At 38.4% G+C, this 20,377-nt stretch overlaps 1 protein-coding gene across 2 annotated transcripts; it reads right to left on the bottom strand.

The window, feature by feature from the left end:
- Positions 1 to 25: 25 nt before the first annotated feature.
- LOC127417381 (traB domain-containing protein-like) lies at positions 26 to 18,473 on the bottom strand. 2 transcript variants are annotated; one of them, XM_051657390.1, is made up of 10 exons: positions 18,148 to 18,473; positions 17,380 to 17,437; positions 16,537 to 16,591; positions 10,801 to 10,967; positions 10,514 to 10,654; positions 10,251 to 10,361; positions 9,879 to 10,018; positions 6,905 to 7,077; positions 6,399 to 6,495; positions 26 to 4,056 (listed from the first exon to the last, which is right to left on the bottom strand). In XM_051657390.1, exons 2-10 carry the CDS (start codon positions 17,401 to 17,403, stop codon positions 3,885 to 3,887), a joined length of 1,080 nt encoding a protein of 359 aa, XP_051513350.1. In that variant the 5' UTR covers positions 17,404 to 17,437; positions 18,148 to 18,473; the 3' UTR covers positions 26 to 3,884. The 2 variants fall into 2 exon arrangements, with proteins under 2 accessions (XP_051513350.1, XP_051513348.1); XM_051657388.1 differs by having other exon boundaries at positions 17,380 to 17,441.
- Positions 18,474 to 20,377: the final 1,904 nt, after the last annotated feature.

Below are 20,377 nucleotides of genomic sequence, written 5' to 3' on the forward strand. Positions count from 1 at the left end.
CAAACAAATAACCATAAGATAGGTTGTATAATCATCATTTTATTCCCCTTTCCATACAGTTAACAATGGTTAGATAAAAATGTCATTTGTAGCAGAAAACTTAGGGATGTACATTAATGGTGTATCAAGTATTTATTGCCCATGACCTTTCTCATTTAACCATAAGTGCATTGGATCTGTCTGATCAATAGTAGTAGTATGGCATGAAGAAGTTTACAGGAAGACAAGACAGTAGAAGTCCAAAGTTTCTTTTTTAGTTTACAGGAAGACCTCAGCATTTTGAGACCAACCTTAGGGGAACAATGGGGTCATTTAGTCATTTTTTAAATACAATCTAATCAATCCAAAATAAATCAAATTAAATGCAGGGAGAGTTGCTCTACTGATAGCATTATTATGCACCAGGGCACTGACTGACAAATACCCCAGAATACTATTATACATTTCAAACCATCATAATCGGGTGTACAGATAGCTTAAACAGAGTAGATCACAATAAGCCATCTACATTTGAAATCATGCAGATATATTAGTCCTTTTCTTCTCATTGCTCGCATAAACACACATGGTTCTCGTGCAAAGTTTCAAACACATCTTAATCTGAACCCCTCCATGGTTCAAAACAGGGATCAGTTTCCATTCAGGACAATGTAAAAATTTAAAAGAACAAAGAAAAGGCAGCTTTCGGCATTACTCATTCCCCCCACACTTTTATAGTCACACAAGTGTTAGTATTGTGCTTAGAATGTCCATGTGACCTACAAATTTTATTTTCAGTCGAATCATATCATACACAATAAGCGACATATGGAAAAACAAGTCAAAATGTGATGTACAGGTAAAGGCAGCAGTGCAAGGATTTAAGCAGACAAACAGAAATATCCCCCACCTTCCCCCTATGTATATAAAGCATGATTCCAGAATTGTGCCCCGATGGTCCATGCTAGTGATGGCTTTTCTTACTAAGAGATCTACTGAGTGACATTCTCTATACTCACAACAGCATAGTTTCAAGTTGTATTTGATTGTCTCCTTTGCCATTTAGGACTAACAGCTTGAGGTAATTGTAGCCTGATGATTAATAACAGAGAAAAGTATACATTTCACAGTTATCAGCAAATAATTTTAACTTCACCAATTTTGTGAACTTAAACTGCTTCCATGAACTCCTGAATGAAAAAGCCATAATAATAAAAAGCTATTTAAACTGGAATTAACCAGAGCTTATTGGTTTTGCAATTCTGTTTAATAGCAAATCATGCAATTCCCCCATTTTGTGCCAAAACACGTTTATTTACGGGTTTATGCAATGTCTAATTACTTGTATAATTCACTGGTTCTTAAAAAGGAAAGATTGGTTATTAGCAAGATTGGTTCTGTTACCATTACCAATTATGAAGCGGAGAGGTGACGTACATAAAACTGAGAACTCCGGATTTAATAGTACCCATTTATTATGACTCAAGGTAAAGAGAGCACATCAGTCTGACTAGTCTCTATAACTCTAAGCCCTTTCCAGGTCATGTGGTTGGAGGCACTTGATAACTAACATGGCCAAAGTTTATGTTGGGATTATCACGAACTAGAAAAATATTGCACACATTCAGTGAATATAACTAGTTGTGACTTGGTTGGCGTTTCTTAAACTGTGGCCGGTCATAATAATTTTTCAGTGAGTATTACATGTATTTATCAAGTCAAACTTTCAATAAAATTCTGGTTTATACTAACTATTCTTTGTAAATGGTTGTATGTCACTTCTAGCACACAGCAGCTTTAAAAAATTGGCCCTTAATGGGATACTCTTCCATTCACTTTAATCACTTGAATAAATGGGGTGGCTTTACTATTCATTCTTAATGAACTACAGATTGTGACCCAGACCATGTCGCATTTTAAAATGTGAACTGAGAGGGCATAGTAATACTGGACTGATGAACTCCACCCGCTGCAAAATACACTATCAACCATTAGCAGGAACCAACCAAGAAGAATAACACTGTGTAACAAATTTTTTTTTTTTTTTTTTCTTGGGTAGTAAGTGTTATTTCCTAATTGCTTATGCCTCAAAAGTATAGAAAATGGCTATTATTCCCCACAAACTTTGTTTTTGTGACCAGGACAGTGATATTTTGAAATTTACCTATTTCCAATGAGAAAACGGGCAAATATGTGCCTTTTCGTTCACATAAACTCAGAAAAAAACAAAATATGAATCCAAATGAACATGTATTTATACTAAAGTAATATTCAAAGCCGTGCTGCTCCATAATGGTAACAAGTACCCATCTCTTCCCCTGGCTCACTCTGTGCACCACAAAGAGGATTACAACAGCATCAAGACCTTGCTGGATGCCTTGAAATATGATGAATACGGCTGGGAGATCATAGGAGACATCAAAATGGTGGCATTCCTGGTGGGTCTCCAAGGCGGTTTTACCAAGTTTCCCTGCTATCTTTGCCTTTGGGACAGCAGGGACACCAAGGTGCACTACCACAGGCGGGACTGTCCACAGCAGACCGAGTTCTCTGTGGGGAGGAACAACGTCAAATGGGAGCCACTGGAGGACCCCCGGAAAGTGCTGATGCCACCACTGCACATCAAATTGGGCCTTATGAAACAATTTGTCAGAGCTCTAGATAAGGAGTCGGCAGCCTTCAAGTACCTTCAAGACTTCTTCCCTAAGCTATCTGAGGCAAAGGTCAAAGCCGGTGTCTTTGTCGGACCACAGATAAAGAAAGATTTTGGATTCATGTTGTTTTTTTCTTTATGTGAACGAAAAGACACAAATTTGCCCTTTTTCTCATTGGAAATTCAGAATAAATTTCAAAATATCACTGTCCTGGTTACAAAAGCAAAGATTGTGGGGAATAATAGCCATTTTCTATACTTTTGAGGCATAAGCAATTAGAAAATAACACTTACTACCCAGGAACAAAAATTGTGTTACATAGTGAGCAGAATAAAACTTTCATTCAGTTCAAGTTAGGTGATAACACGTCAGAGGGAGGGTCTCCTGCTTCAACTAGTCTACAACATCAACTACTCAAGGCTTTGACTCTGGCTTTCAGGACAGTTAATGCTTACTTCAATTCACTTCTTCAAGTCTATGCTCCAACTCGCACTCTGCGGTCTATGAATGAGCAACACTTGGTGATCCCATCACAAAGATGCTCAAAGTCTATTTCACGATCATTCACTTTCTCTGCTCCTCTGTGTTGGTATGAATTTCCAACCTCCACACGATCAGCTGTTACCTTCTCAACATTCAAGAACCAGCTGAAAATACATCTGTTCCACAAGTACTTAACCAACCCACACTAATTGCACTTACTACTACACTTAACCTGCACTTAATGTACAGAAAGAAAAAAAATAAAAAAAATAAAAAAAAAAGGAAAAAGAAATCCTTGTCTGTCTCTTTCTTCTGTGCAAGCATCTTTACTACTCCAGCCACTTGGCAGTTCTATACTGCAGATGTTAAACTTTGTATGACAAATTGTTTGCTATGTGTCTCATTTGTAAGTCGCTTTGGATAAAAGCATCTGCTAAATGACTAAATGTAAAATGTAAACAACTAACTACCTAGAGTCATACTTTAAGAATGAGGAAAAAGTGAAAAGGGGGAAAAAAGCACAGTCTGATTTCTTGGGCAGTACAACTCTGCATCCACAGGTACACAGAGCAGATGGACAGTGGGTCGATGAGGTGACAGAGAGCTAGTCAAAGGCTATAAAATGCAGTTCACCTCACATGGGATGGAGGCTATGTCTGCCTCTAATCTTCCCTTCATCCCCCACCTATTTCCTGTAGTTAAGGCTATGGGTGTTCAGAGTGACATCCTGATCTCACTGGAGAAATGTCTGTGTCGATAAGAATAGGGTCAAACGGCAGGCGTTCGTATATTTTCAAGCAATGATTGGACAGTGGGTAGGGAGAGTAATGCCCTGCCCACCCCCTTGCTGGCACGGAAACAGGCATAACCAAGAAGTCCCCACATTGCTCCCTTGAATATGTTGCGTAATACCCAGCCAAACCGAGATGGAGGAGCAACACTAAGAGAAAGGAAACAAAGATTTTTGTCATGACAAATCTGGTACAGTTTAGACACCACAGTACATGGGTAGTTGACGTGTCCTGCGGTGTGACAAGCTATACTCTATCTACAACTATTTTAAATAGCATATGACCAATTCTTCAATAATAATTATACATGCAGCTTTTAAGATCTCATATTCACTGTCACACTGTGGGACCATTTAAAATGAACTAGTTGAACTAGACAAAAAGCTTATTAAAAATGGTGAAAAGCCCGAAGCTGAAGTGTGTAATTTCTGCTACACTAGTGCCACCGAATGAAATTGCAAAAATAAACAATGTTTTCAAAACAGCTTTCCAAATAAGGACCTCGTCTGCTGTTGTTCGAACCATCAGATAGTGCCGCCCCCAACTCACGTCTTTGGTTAAGTAACATTGTTGGGATGGGTCTAAGCGGGTAGCTCTAAACAAACAGAGCCACAGCGTTTACAGTTTTTGAGAAAATGAACCTCTGAATGACTTATAGTTGTCTGCACATTAAGCTGGGATAGAAGGATATGTTTTAACACTGAAAAAGTTACATACTTCAGCTTTAAAACAAATGGTATACACTTTACAGACACACACTTGACTTTATATGTCATATATATATATATATATATATATATATACAGGTGCATCTCAATAAATTAGAATGTCGTGGAAAAGTTCATTTATTTCAGTAATTCAACTCAAATTGTGAAACTCGTGTATTAAATAAATTCAATGCACACAGACTGAAGTAGTTTAAGTCTTTGGTTCTTTTAATTGTGATGATTTTGGCTCACATTTAACAAAAACCCACCAATTCACTATCTCAAAAAATTAGAATACATCATAAGACCAATAAAAAAACATTTTTAGTGAATTGTTGGCCTTCTGGAAAGTATGTTCATTTACTGTATATGTACTCAATACTTGGTAGGGGCTCCTTTTGCTTTAATTACTGCCTCAATTCGGCGTGGCATGGAGGTGATCAGTTTGTGACACTGCTGAGGTGGTATGGAAGCCCAGGTTTCTTTGACAGTGGCCTTCAGCTCATCTGCATTTTTTGGTCTCTTGTTTCTCATTTTCCTCTTGACAATACCCCATAGATTCTCTATGGGGTTCAGGTCTGGTGAGTTTGCTGGCCAGTCAAGCACACCAACACCATGGTCATTTAACCAACTTTTGGTGCTTTTGGCAGTGTGGGCAGGTGCCAAATCCTGCTGGAAAATGAAATCAGCATCTTTAAAAAGCTGGTCAGCAGAAGGAAGCATGAAGTGCTCCAAAATTTCTTGGTAAACGGGTGCAGTGACTTTGGTTTTCAAAAAACACAATGGACCAACACCAGCAGATGACATTGCACCTCAAATCATCACAGACTGTGGAAACTTAACACTGGACTTCAAGCAACTTGGGCTATGAGCTTCTCCACCCTTCCTCCAGACTCTAGGACCTTGGTTTCCAAATGAAATACAAAACTTGCTCTCATCTGAAAAGAGGACTTTGGAACACTGGGCAACAGTCCAGTTCTTCTTCTCCTTAGCCCAGGTAAGACGCCTCTGACGTTGTCTGTGGATCAGGAGTGGCTTAACAAGAGGAATACGACAACTGTAGCCAAATTCCTTGACATGTCTGTGTGTGGTGGCTCTTGATGCCTTGACCCCAGCCTCAGTCCATTCCTTGTGAAGTTCACCCAAATTCTTGAATCGATTTTGCTTGACAATCATAAGGCTGCGGTTCTCTTGGTTGGTTGTCCATCTTTTTCTTCCACACTTTTTCCTTCCACTCAACTTTCTGTTAACATGCTTGGATACAGCACTCTGTGAACAGCCAGCTTCTTTGGCAATGAATGTTTGTGGCTTACCCTCCTTATGAAGGGTGTCAATGATTGTCTTCTGGACAACTGTCAGATCAGCAGTCTTCCCCATGATTGTGTAGCCTAGTGAACCAAACTGAGAGACCATTTTGAAGGCTCAGGAAACCTTTGCATGTGTTTTGAGTTGATTAGCTGATTGGCATGTCACCATATTCTAATTTTTTGAGATAGTGAATTGGTGGGTTTTTGTTAAATGTGAGCCAAAATCATCACAATTAAAAGAACCAAAGACTTAAACTACTTCAGTCTGTGTGCATTGAATTTATTTAATACACGAGTTTCACAATTTGAGTTGAATTACTGAAATAAATGAACTTTTCCACGACATTCTAATTTATTGAGATGCACCTGTATATATATATTGTTACCTTAAATCTTGATGTTGATGTATAAAAAAGTCCATGGACATGCTTTGCAATATATTGCTATGCATACATAACTGTGACTGTAGATACACACCTCATGATCTCATGAATATTGAGCTCTTTGTCCCAGTTCCTCTCAATGCCAGGGACATGACCCATCCCAACCACTCCAACCACAACAGCAGGCACTTCTGAGAAAGAGAGGGATTTGGAACAAGAGGTTTCATATAACAACAACAAATAACATGACACAGTACTTTTAGACTCATTTTACTTTTACATTTATGCATTTGGCAGACGCTTTTATCCAAAGCGACTTACAGTGCACTTATTACAGGGACAATTCCCCTGGAGCAACCTGGAGTTAAGTGCCTTGTTCATGGACACAACGGTGGTGGCTGTGGGGATCGAACAAGCAACCTTCTACCAGTTATGTGCTTTAGCCCACTATGCCATCACCACCACTCAATTTCTTTTTCTTGCACTGATGAAGCACTGGGCATGCCTGAATATTTATTGCTGAATTTAAGAAGATTTTCTATTCAAATTAGCATCTCTGGATAAGACTGTGGCATTATGAAACAGGACTGCATTACTCACTCTCCGCATTAGTAGGTGCTTCCACGCAGCGTGCTGCCTGTCTAAGTGTATGTGTGAGGTAGATGTCGCGTTCTGCAACAATAGTGCGGTGGAGGGCTGGAAACTCGCCGATCATCTCTGACATGGTCTGCTCCAGAAGATCCTTTTGTTTACACTTCTCTACATCCTCTTTACTAATAAAAGCACAAAGACAGACATCAACAGATTCACTTTACAGGTGAATCTCATCAAACCAGTCAAGAACATTCTACGAAGAAATCAAATGATAATGACAGTATCTGTTTTTGACAGTATCATTACTGTAATGCAAAAAAACAACTCATTCTTAATATTGTAATGTTAAAAGTATAGCGAAAAAAAACAAACAATAATTGCTAATTGCTGTGATAAAATATATAAAAAGACAATACATTACAATAGGGCTGGGTGATAGGACGATGTAATCGGATATCGACGATATCTTACAAATATCCCAATGCCGATTGTGACACTCACTGACAGACAACGCAGCGTTCCCCTATATGCATTTTACAGCGGCGCTGTGCCACTACTGAATTATGTGCCGCTGTTGGAATTTCACATGGTTACTTTAATATTCTTGATGCAACATAATGCTTGCCAGCCCCAGTCAGCTGTGCACTTTTTACACTGCGAAAGAGACCCCACCATACACACACACACACACACACACAAACACAAATACATGCACTTACTCAGTGAAGTCGCCGCATTACAACACGTGTCAAACTCGCTTCATTTCAAGTGGCCCGCAAGCTCATTTCTGAAACGTAGGATGGAAGGGGATCGCAACGTTTCACTGAACAATCAGTTAACTCTTTCCTCGTGAATATAAATGAGCCTTCCCGTACAATCTGTATGTTTTGGAGCGCATTTTGCTCGCTTCAAAAGCAGAATGAAACAGTGCTACATGGGTAAATGATCAACACAGCTTAATCATAGCAGCAAGAGTGCAGAGCAGGTGTGGTAATTTGAGGCAGGTCTCAACCGAACAACAGACTGTTTTAAAATGCGCTTGTGAACCAGTGAGATGCACGGTGAGGATTACAAAACCCGTCTGAATAAGGTTGCAAAACTCTTATGTCTCAGTGATGAAACTAGTTTAAAACAAACAGCCCCCACATTCTAAATGGCACCGACCAAAAAAACAGGAGAAAACATAAATTAGAAGGCTTTTCAATTCTCAGATCACAACGTTTTCAAAATTTTACCATGGATGTACTGCAGTAACCCTAACTGTACTGTATTCCCTATGGAAGTTGTGGCAGAAAAACTCTCTAAATGTATTTAGACTGCTGTTTTTTCATTATAAAAATGCCATAGTTCTTTATATAGAAACCATGATTACTAACCATGTTAGTGAGGAGCCATGCATGGTTTTACTTATGGTGTCCATGAACTATTACAAATATCATTGTTAAAACTGTGGATAATATGGAAGATCTATGGTGCATTTTCATAATTATGGACCAAGCTATCAGTTTTCCATCCGCGTAAAAACTGTACTCTTGTAATGCTCTCTGATTGTAGGACAATGTAAGTTGTTTTGTTTGCCTTCAGAAATTCCAAGACATGGCTGTAGTTTAATCAGGAGCCTGATGAAAGGAAACTGTAAAGAAGAACCAACTTATTCACACTGTCAGAATATATCAATTTAGCCATATAAAAATTAGGTCTTGGGAAATGACAAAACCATGGTGCTTGGAAGTCACCAAATATATTTATTATTCCAGGGTGTGAAAATTAGCACCCATCAAATGTGGGTATTTCACAAACAGATGCAGCTTTTCTCATTTAGTCATCTTATTTTTATTTGTATAGCACTTTTCACAACACACATCGTTTCAAAGAAGCTTTACGAAAATTGTTCTGTAACAGAAACCGACGCCGTGATGGCTTAAAGTCCTCATTGTGCAGTTTAAATGAATAACGTGATTGAAAAACTTGCTTGACCTGTAAGACATCTCGGAGTGACACATGACAAGAATTGCTGTAAAACACAAAGACACGCACTTGAAGAAACACTTTATTATATTTTTTTAGAATAGATGACAGAAAAGCAGTCGATGTGCGTATCTGATTCTCCGTTTATTCAGAAGCGTGCAGCGCGAGCATGTCACGTGGAACACGCACATGTAAAGAGTTCTCACAGTTTTCTATTCCTGTTGTCAGAAAACAGTTTGCAAGAATAGTGTTGTCTATCAGAATGCTGCAAATGACCTCAGATCATCTCAGGAGGCGCTCTGAGTTTAGTTTGCTTTTTTCCACAGAGCAGTTCGCACTTGACATTGCATTGTGAACGGGAATGCAACTCTGCAGGTTTACTTTATTATATATACACACACACACACACACACACACATTAAATGTTAGGATTTGGGAAGGTAGTTAAATAAGATTTTTTTTTAACAACTTCGTTATTTTTAATTGCTTTTCGTTAAATTTGAAGTGAAATTTGAACTTAGAAATATTTTTGGTTTTAGTTTTTCATGTTTCAATAAAAGAATGAAACCGTTAAAGCAAAATCAAAGCAAGAATATGCACTGATCCCTCGCCAGGGGGATTGACAATGTAATCGGATATTGCAATGTTATTTTTTAAAATATCGTTAAAATATTTCTTGCATATCGGCCAGTTTTTTGTAATAATAATAATAATTATTATATTATGGGAATTATGAAAAACATACAAATAATGTCACAATGCAAAAACTCTTAATACCCCAAATAATATAGTCTTATTTAATCAAATATGCTTCTTTTTCCTCTATGCACAACATTTGTTTTTCATTAAGTTTTGGGGTGAAAAGATGTGACGCCAGAGTGAGTTTTTGTCAACATGTTTGCCATGACAGTTAAAGCTGTTATAGATTCAAAGACACTTCTTAAAAAGCTCCAAGAATGTGACTGCTGTACATATAGAGACAAAGTGGTGTTGGCAGATATTGAGTTTGTACCTGATGGGGTCAGATAGGAAGCACAGGCCCCAGGCCAGTCGAGCCTTCTGCCACAGACTCAAAGCAGCAATTGCACGTTTAAATGTTACTGGGATGGGCCGATCCCCAAGATGAAATTTACAGAAGGGCACTTTTCCTGCCTGAGTTAGGTAAAAAGACAAAAAAAATCCATATTGTTAATTTGTGTATTATGCACATGTATTGCAAAGTCCACAAGTTTCATATTTCAGGATTTGTGACTGCGTGCATTTATTGTGCTTTAATAATTGGTGACATCTGCTAGAAGTCAGGCATGAGTTACAGAGAATTTCAGTACCATGAGGACCAGAAATTAGTGTTTGAGTTAAGGAGAGGATGTGTATCCACGCTGACCTCCTTAAAGGCTTCTCTAAACTCTCCTCCGGGGGCCATGCCCAGCTGTTCTGTAATGTGAGCCGAGACTTTGAGCAGCAGTACCTGCATGAGGCCAGACATCACTCCGTTCTGACACAGAAAAGGAGAATGGAGAAGAAAAAAGAAAATTGAGACATTAAAGATTAGGTTACACTGATAAAATTTCTGATAAAAATGAATGCAAATGAGTTACAGAGGAATAATGTTTAATTATATCATCAGTCTTTTCTTTCATGGCTGACCTGTTTAATGGCCTGTTGGACCTTTTCCAAGTTAATGTCTTTAGCCTCCTTTAGCAGTGTTTTCTCATCCATCTTGAGCATGGACACTCTATATTGACATAGCTCCACCACCACCACATCTGGCTGGACCGCTTGAATCGTCTGAGGCAAATAGTGTCAAAACAAAATAGCAAACATCTAATTGATCACTCATTAGAACTATTGGATAGTCCTTACAATGCATCTTACAATCAAACCTTGGTCATTACGACACAAAAAAGGCAGTTTTTGATAAATCTAATTCTTACAGTGGCAACATCCTTCTTGCTGCTGTCGCTGAAGTGGGCGGTGCCAACCAGGTAGACAATACAACCCTCTGGTGTAGTGAGACATGTCACAGTGTCCGGCAGATCAGGCTCCGCTTGCCGTCGTTGGGCACGAACCTTCCACAATACTTCCACTGCCTCAGAGTCCGCTAAAAGGACAAAAACATTTCAGATACCCAATATCATGGCATCAGAATGAGGAGTGAGAATATTGCTTTTGTTACATTGCTGTCCAGCCATGATAGATGAGCAGCTACCTGAAATAGTGAGCCGATTTTAGCACTGGAAAATTTTCACTTAAGCAATTAGCAAAAATTAACTTAAAATTTAATGCGCTAGACAGAGATGGATTTTATAGAGTTTCGCATTAGTTAAAATGCACATTAAGGTGATGGAAACAGTTTATTCGCAAAACAATGACGTATTTTGACCAATTGTACACATGTCATAAGTGTGAGATAGCATGAATAAGACTGGCACAATGAAAGGTCCGACTTAGGCACACAATTCTTCGAACATAGCCCTTGATATTCTGAAGTGTTTAGCCCACAGCTGGTCATTACAGTGGGTCCTCACAATCCACCAGTACAGTTTTGAGCGCGGGTGCTTGCAGGTATGCGGGGGCTGATGGTGTATAGGCATCACAGGCATTTCAATTCTCATTATATCAGACACTACACTTATTCTGTGGCATCTCCTGGCAGCATTTAATAAAACAATGTACAATTGCTCCAGTCCTGCATTAAAATTTTCCCTGAAGCAAGGAGGTCATTCAATGCGTATGACGTAGTGGATGGATTAGCATTTTCTTTACACTAAGTGTATGTATACTGTAGGAACAAAAAGCATCTTCTTTGCACTAAATGCAAATAGTGTTAGATGCTATTTGCAACTTGGTGCAAATAGTGGCAGATCCTATTTGCGCACATAATTAAATACTAGCATACAGCGGCATCACTACAGTGTGTTTATTGTGTTTATTTAGAGTCCCACAGACACCCTACACCTAAAACTAACCCTAACCTTCCCTTACAAAAATTTAGCCATGTTTTTGCTACAGTAACCATAGTATCACCACAATATTTTGCATTACAACATTTTGAAAAAGCCACCATGAGAGTTGCTGAATATACACTAGCCACTTTACTAGGTACACCTGTACATCTACTTATTCATGTGATTATCTAATCAGCCAATTGTGTGGCAGCAGTGTAATGTATAAAATCATGCAGATATGGGTCAGGAGCTTCAGTTAATGTTCACATCAACAATCAGAAGAGGGGGAAAATGTGATCTCAGTGATTTAGACCGTAGCATGATTGTTGGTGCCAGACGGGCTGGTTTGAGTATTTCTGTAACTGCTGACCTCCTGGGATTTTCACATGCAACAGTCTCTAGAGTGTATAGAGAATGGTGCAAAAAACAAAAAAACAACCAATAAGCAGAAGTTCTGTGGACGAAAACGCCTTGTTGATGACAGAGGTCAACGGAGAATGGCCAGACTGGATCTCTGGACAATTGTAGTGAGCAGAATAGCATCTCATAATGCACAACATGTTGAACCTTGAGGCGGATGGGCTACAACAGCAGAAGACCACATTGGGTTCCACTTCTGTCAGCCAAGAACAGAAAACTGAGGCTGTAGTGGGCCTACCATTTGTGTACCTCAGCAGAAATCCAGATTTGTCAGCTTTGGGGAGACTTTGCCCACTGTAGCCTCAGTTTCCTGTTCTTAGCTGACAGTAGTGGTACATGGAGGGGTCTTTTGCTGCTGTATCCCATACACCTCAATGTTCCACGTGTTGTATGTTCAGAAATGCTTTTCTGCATAGCACTGTTGTAACGTGTGTTTATTTGGGTTACTGCCACCTTACTGTCAGCATGGACCAGTTTGGCTATTCTCCTCTGACCTCTGTCATTAACAAGCCATTTTCACCCACAGAACTGCTGCTTGCTGGTTGTTTTTTGTTTTTCACACCATTCTCTTTTTTGATATTAACATTTTTATTGATTCGAAAAACAGGATTACACAAACAGAACATACACACACTGAATCAATTTATAAAGTTATATGTCCCTCCCCCTGTACACCCCCTCCCCTACAAACATCCATTGGTCTGACACAAAATGAAAGTAACCAGACATACAAAACAAAAAACAGACAAGAGGAAACACTTAAGAATACACATACACACACACATATATACAGTTGTGCTCAAAAGTTTGCATACCCTGGCAGATATTGTGAAATGTTGGCATTGATTTTGAAAATATGACTGATCATGCAAAAAAAGCCATCTTTTGTTTAAGGATAGTGATCATATGAAGCCATTTATTATCACATAGTTGTTTGGCTCCTTTTTAAATCATAATGGTAACAGAAATCACCCAAATTGCCCTGATCAAAAGTTTACATACCCTTGAATGTTTGGCCTTGTTACAGACACACAAGGTGACACACACAGGTTTAAATGGCAATTAAAGGTTAATTTCCCACACCTGTGGCTTTGTAAATTGCAATTAGTGTCTGTGTATAAATAGTCAATGAGTTTGTTAGCTCTCACGTGGATGCACTGAGCAGGCTAGATACTGAGCCATAGGGAGCAGAAAAGAACTGTCAAAAGACCTGTGTAACAAGGAAATGGAACTTTATAAAGATGGAAAAGGATATAAAAAGATATCCAAAGCCTTGAAAATGCCAGTCAGTACTGTTCAATCACTTATTAAGAAGTGGAAAATTCAGGGATCTCTTGATACCAAGCCAAGGTCAGGTAGACCAAGAAAGTTTTCAGCCACAACTGCCAGAAGAATTGTTTGGGATACAAAGAAAAACCCACAGGTAACCTCAGGAGAAATACAGGCTGCTCTGGAAAAAGACAGTGTGGTTGTTTCAAGGAGCACAACACGACGATACTTGAATAAAAATGAGCTGCATGGTCGAGTTGCCAGAAAGAAGCTAATGCCACAAAAAAGATATGCCCGACAACACCTTGACACGCCTCACAGCTTCTGGCACACTGTAATTTGGAGTGACGAGACCAAAATAGAGCTTTATGGTCACAACCATAAGCGCTATGTTTGGAGAGGGGTCAACAAGTATTGTGCTCCTTGAAACAACCACACCGTCTTTTTCCAGAGCAGCCTGTATTTCTCCTGAGGTTACCTGTGGGTTTTTCTTTGTATCCCGAATAAGGATGTGCGCTACGACTAATTTGACTGTCGTTTAAACGGAAGTTTTATAACCGACTAGTCAACTAGTCTAAAGAGAAACCAACCTTCAGAAAACAGTAAAAAAAAAAAAAAAAAATGTATGCGACCCATAAAAAATACTTAATCTATTCCAAATCCGATGCTAAATTCCACTGAAATGGGGTGTTTAACTGCGACGTGCTCGTCTTGCATTATGATCATTGTACATTAAATATAGAACATGACACGCATTCACTGAATCAACATTAGCGAATATTTAACAGACATATTTATTGAAAACATGAATGAATAGAGCAGGATCAATGGAACAATCATTAAAAGCCTGTTCTAAACGGAAATCACCAAGTAAAAGTTACTAAACATATTAAAACAGTCAGGACATTGTTGAAAATAATTAACAGGCAAGCCAAATCTATGAGGGAAAAAGAAAATGTGCTGAAAAGTCACGCGTATTTCACGACGTGCAGTCGTGCATTAGCCGTTGATCTAATATGACAGCTGTTCGGTAAAGAACGTTAACCAATAAGTTACGATGTAAAAAAAACAACAAAAAAAAAAAACAAAAAAAAAGTAGCTATAGGACAGAAAAAATAGGCCTATGATGTAGCCTACAATAAACCTAATGAATTCTAAACATGACGTGCACACAGAATAAAATATAGTTTAACCCATTCAGCAGTCAGCACCTCGTTGAAAATAGCCTTCTTAATCAGTAGATTAAAAAAATTGCATACCTAGTCTAAAACAGTTATTTTCTAGGCTACTAACTCAAAAGAATAATTTTTTGATGAGTAAAATTAACCCGTCGACATGGTAAGGTGAAATACGGGACTTGACTCACCTGAGGCGCCTGTCCTGCGCTTGAAAAAGCCCACTCAGAGGAAAATGCACGGATGTAAAGAAGACTCAAATGTGAAAACATCCTTAGGGACTTTCAAACATTTGGAAAGACGATTCCCGCACCACCGAAGTGATTTCATAACTACTTTGCTGAGTTTGCTTGTCTAGTGAGAGGCCATTTTCCTGCGCGCGCCGCGAGAGAGAGGGAAGACGCACGAACAGCCTGAGGTGAAATGAAACTTTGTATCTGCTCCAGCAATCCTCTTTTTTTTAAATAATATTTGTATTATTAATTCTATTTAAAATATGTAACATTAATATGACAGTAAATTAAGTGCAGCCTCTGTAAAAATATAAAGCCAAACGTAAATGTGTAAAAATTATCATCAGTTTAATGGGGGAAATATTAACCGACTAGTAATTCCAGTGTCGACTAGCAGCATCCGAACCGTTTAGTTGACTAGTCTCGCACATCCCTAATCCCGAACAATTCTTCTGGCAGTCGTGGCTGAAATCTTTCTTGGTCTACCTGACCTTGGCTTGGTATCAAGAGATCCCCGAATTTTCCACTTCTTAAGTGATTGAACAGTACTGACTGGCATTTTCAAGGCTTTGGATATCTTTGGATATAATATTAACCATCCCAGTCATCGATAAATGTAATGAAGCCACATCGCTCGAAAACCTTTTTATTAAAGGGTCAAAATTAACTAACTAAATCATTCAAATTTGCTGGGAATAGAATGCCCAAATACTTGATGCCCTGTTTGGGCCACTGAAAGTCGCCCGGCTGAAATGCCGTTACCGGGCAGTACGCTGTCAGAGACAAAGCTTCGGATTTAGACCAATTAACTCTGTATCCCGAGAAATTGGAAAAGGAATTAATAATTCTGTGGAGGCAAGGCATAGATCTAGTGGGTTCAGAGATGAATAATAAAATATAATCTGTGTAAAGCAAAAGCTTATGTGCCACACCTCCCACAACCACCCCTGGAAAATCATCTTCCTTTCTTATAGCAGCTGCTAATGGTCCAGAGCAAGACAGTAAAATAATGGGGAAAGAGGGCAACCCTGCCAGGTGCCCCATCCAGAGTAAAATAATCTGAAATTAATCAGTTTGTTTGTACTGCTGCCGCACCATTATTTTTACACTCTAGAGACTGTTGTACGTGTAAATCCCAGGAGATCAGCAGTTACAGAAATACTCAAACCAGCCCGTCTGGCACCAGTAATCATGCCACAGTCACTGAGATCACATTTTCCCCATTCTGATGGTTGATGTGAACATTAACTGAAGCTCCTGACCCATATCTGCATGACTTTATACATTACACTGCTGCCACACGATTGGCTGATTAGATAATCGCATGAACGCGTAGATGTACAAGTGTAACTCATAAAGTGGCTGGTGAGTGTACAGTGAGGTTATTTTTTCCCCCCGCAATTACTTGCCTTTGTAGTTATGCTATTATTACTTAACTAAGGTGGGTAAATGTGCACTACACAAGGAGAGTGTTAACATTATACAGTACGTATATGTAAACTTCAAGAATAATTTAAGGCACTGTCATAGTCTACATAGCACTATCACTCACGAAATAAAATTTGAAAAGACACTGGGATTCAGATAAAGACGACATTGTTAACTTTAATTCAGTAATTACTCACAGAGTCCAAGAGGAAATGAAGGTTGTGCGTCATCTTCTGGTGGGCCAACGTCATCCTACAAAAAAAAAATGACATCCATATTATAAACTTGATATACAGTACTGTGCAAAAGTCTAAGGCACATAAGATGTTTCACAAAAACATTTATCTTAAGATATTATGTAGAACTGTGGCGAATTCTCCAAGAAGCTTGGAACATCCTATCTGCCAACAACCAAGAAAAACTGTGTCCAGGAGTACCTAGGAGAATTGGTGCTGTTTTGAAGGCACAGGTGATAAATGAAAACTTTATGGCATTATTTTTGAAGACATCCTTACTATGCAACATTTTTCACCAGTGCCTAAAACTTTTGCTCAGTACTGTACATACATACTAGCAATTTACAAACCAGGTGTGAACAAACACAGAATTAATTTCTAGGAAGCGGACACTGATGAGAAGCATCACAAAAACAACTATGCTGCAAATGCAGTGAATATTACTTCATGGTGGGAAAAGGTCACCTAAATAAACAAAACAAAACAAAAAAAAACATTTTTCCAAGTACCCACAAGACGGCAGCAAAGAGACAATATCTGTAAGATTTTATCAGTTTTTAAGCCATTTTTGGGATTTCTTTCACTTATATTTTGAATTATATGTCCAGGGCTTTAATCAAATTCTCCTTATTAGTTACTTAAACGGCTTGCATAATAACAGGTAAAATCCTAAATTATTTTGCAAAATATAATATTTATTTAAATAAATATTCCAAAAACATTTCCCACTCTCCCAAAGAAGTACAAGTAAATCACTCATGGCACAAAGCAGACATCCTGGGATCCCTCCTGCCAAATTCTTACCTCCGAGTTGTTGTCCTGTTCCATTGTCCGCAGTTCAATTAACTGATGTCTCACCTCTCTACCTGGAGAAAAGATCATATATGAGTCAGATGCAAAAACAACCCTCAAATGACTCCACAAAATAAGTGAGTCATTCAACAGGAAAACAGTGGAACAGCCCAATGAAAAACTGTTTAATGTTCTATCTGAAATAGCTGACTTGCTTTACTCAACACTGAACCTAACTCAGACAGTGTCTGATTAAAGGATTTGAAACTTTTCAGACTTCTTTAGTTGGGTATGGCTGTGTAAAGTGAGTCATCATAAGGACAGGCTCGATTATCAACCTGCCATCTTGACTGGTGCGACTAGACCACGTATACTTTTCATAACTGCTCTGATTCCAGCACATCAGGTTTGCTTATGTCTGAGATCTCATGACCAACTCTTTAAAGTCACACTAGAAAGCATTTTTGTGTTGACGATACAACAGATCAAATCCTACAGAAGTCAGACATTAAAAGGATGCTACCTGCTGTCATCAGACCGCCTGATCAGCACTTCAAACCAGAGCAAACGAAATTCTGACAGCTTGCCGCCTATAGTTTTCAAAACAACTTTTGTTAAGTCAAAATTCGAAAAGAATCCTTAATCAGTGCAATTTCGTGCACTTTCTAAACTCAAATCCTAACGGCCGCAGAATTTTTAAATTACAGCAGCCGCAGACTGATAAACTATAGCTGCAATCTCAGATGCCACTCCATAATTTATATAGAAAACTACTCTTACATTTGGCTTTGTAGGCAGCTCTTCCACTCTTCCCACCGGACCGGACTGTCAGTTTCAAGAGAGGTATGATTCTTGATAAGTTTGGTCGGCTACAGGCTAACAGCGCACACTCAAAAGCAGCTGTTAGCCGATGCTATGCTAATATAAGCTAAGATCCTTTAAAAACTTAGAAAAACTGACCAAGACTAAGTTATTAAAGTCTGGTTCTCCGTTCAGTCTGTCCAGAGTTTAATTTAGCATCTTTTTATTATTTTTTTATGCTTGATAGATTTGTAAAAATGCACACGAAAACAACCACCTAGACTGAAGTTTGGATCTAGCCTCGACAAAACTGAAATGATTAAAGTGAGAGGTATTGTCAGCTGCTTACATGAAGTGAACCTGGAGCTCCGCCCATGGCGACAATGCTCCCTGGGCAATGTAGTTTATTAAAGGAATTGCTCACAAAAAAAAAAAAAAAAAAAAAAAAAAGATAATTCTCTCATCATTTACTCACTTTACTCATTTACCAGATGTGTATGACTTTCTTGCTTCTGCAGAACACAAACAAAGATTTTTAGAAGAATATCTCAGCTCTGTAGTAGGTCCATTATGCAAGTGAGTAGTGGTCACAATTTTGAGGCTCCAAAAACCACATAAAAGCACCATAAAGGTCATTAATAAGACTCCAGTGGTTTACTCAATGTCTTCTAAAATGATCCAAATGATTTTTAGTGAACAGACAGCACTAGGAAATGTATTCAAGCTTGAAATCATTATAGTGCCAAGAGACTACAAGTGCAAAATGTACAGTGAAAAAAATAATTATATATTTTGGACTGTTCTCACCCAAAAGCAATTGGATTCACTTTAGAAGACATGAATTAAACCACTGGAGTCATATGGATTACTTTTATGCTGCTTTTATGTGCTTTTTGGAGCTTCAAATTTTAGTCACCATTCACTTGCATTGTATGGACCAACAGAGCTGAAATATTCTTCTAAAAATCTTTTTTTCTGTGCTGCAGAAGAATAAAAGTCATACACATCTGGGATGGCATGAGGGTGAGTAAATGATGAGAGAATTTTCATTTTTGGATGAACTGTTCCTTTAAGAAGGAGAAAGTGTTTACCGGTTCTTTGTCTACTTCGGGTACCTGAGGCAAATCGTTCTTTTTTTTTTTTTTAACCACATGTTCTTTAGAAATTGACTTTACTGTCTTTATGTTTTGGGGTCCCAGAGAAGTAAGTAAAAGTAATAACAGTCATTTCGAAATTACTAATTTCAAAAAATTATTAATTTAATCTGATCCAATAGAAACCCATTTGACAGCTGTCATTGTTGCTTTTACCCTCTACAGTCTACAGTGTGTATGCTATCAGAAAATGATAACATGGGAAAATTCATTTCATGTTTTATATCAGGGGCCTCTAGAGACCAGATTTTAAGTGGCTATTATGGAGGGTTTGTGATGACTGTTATCAAGTTGAAATGTAATTTTCATAAGATTAGGAACAGTCATCAGTATGACAATTCAATGTTAACTTGTCCGTTTCTGTGATATTAAAAGAGCTTTGGGGCTCCAAACAAATCCTTAGGGCTAATTTCATATTTAAATCAGGTTATATTGCTTAATGTAAACATTTCATTCTTTCTCATAATGCATTTTATCAATGTTAGTCGAGTAATATTAAAGCAATTTAGAAAGCCAAACAGGTCTAAAAAATTGTATTACTCTGTGACTACAATTCATTACCCTCACCACACCAAGGCAGTAGCAGCCGGGGGGGGGATTGACATGTCCCCCGCACTCTTTAAAAAGGTGATTTTTGTCCCCCACACTTTTCCAAGCTAAACCCATACCGAGTCCAAATGGTGGATTTGTATACAGTATTCTTTGCATTTTGTTACTTTGGGCTGATTGAGCGACCATCCAGCCAATCACAAGTGAGTTTCATGAGCCGAAACAACCCTTATGTAATAGGCCATCAGTCAGACAGTCTGATCAACTAGGCTCCGTTCATTTCTACAAAGTTGCTTTCAATAGATGTTGATCTAAATTAATAATCTAGAGATGAGGAACACACAAATGAGAAAACAAACAAAGAACAATCCTTCTTTTAAGCACACATTGTAAGTGGAGTTTATATCAGCACGATATTAACACATTAAGTTGAGCTTTTTACATTATGTTTGTGAGGTAATAGTTTGATTGGTACTTTTTGCCAATTTAAGCAGATTACTAGATCT

Source organism: Myxocyprinus asiaticus, chromosome 26 (genome assembly GCF_019703515.2).
Source record: "Myxocyprinus asiaticus isolate MX2 ecotype Aquarium Trade chromosome 26, UBuf_Myxa_2, whole genome shotgun sequence".
NCBI classification, from domain to species: Eukaryota; Metazoa; Chordata; class Actinopteri; order Cypriniformes; family Catostomidae; genus Myxocyprinus; species Myxocyprinus asiaticus.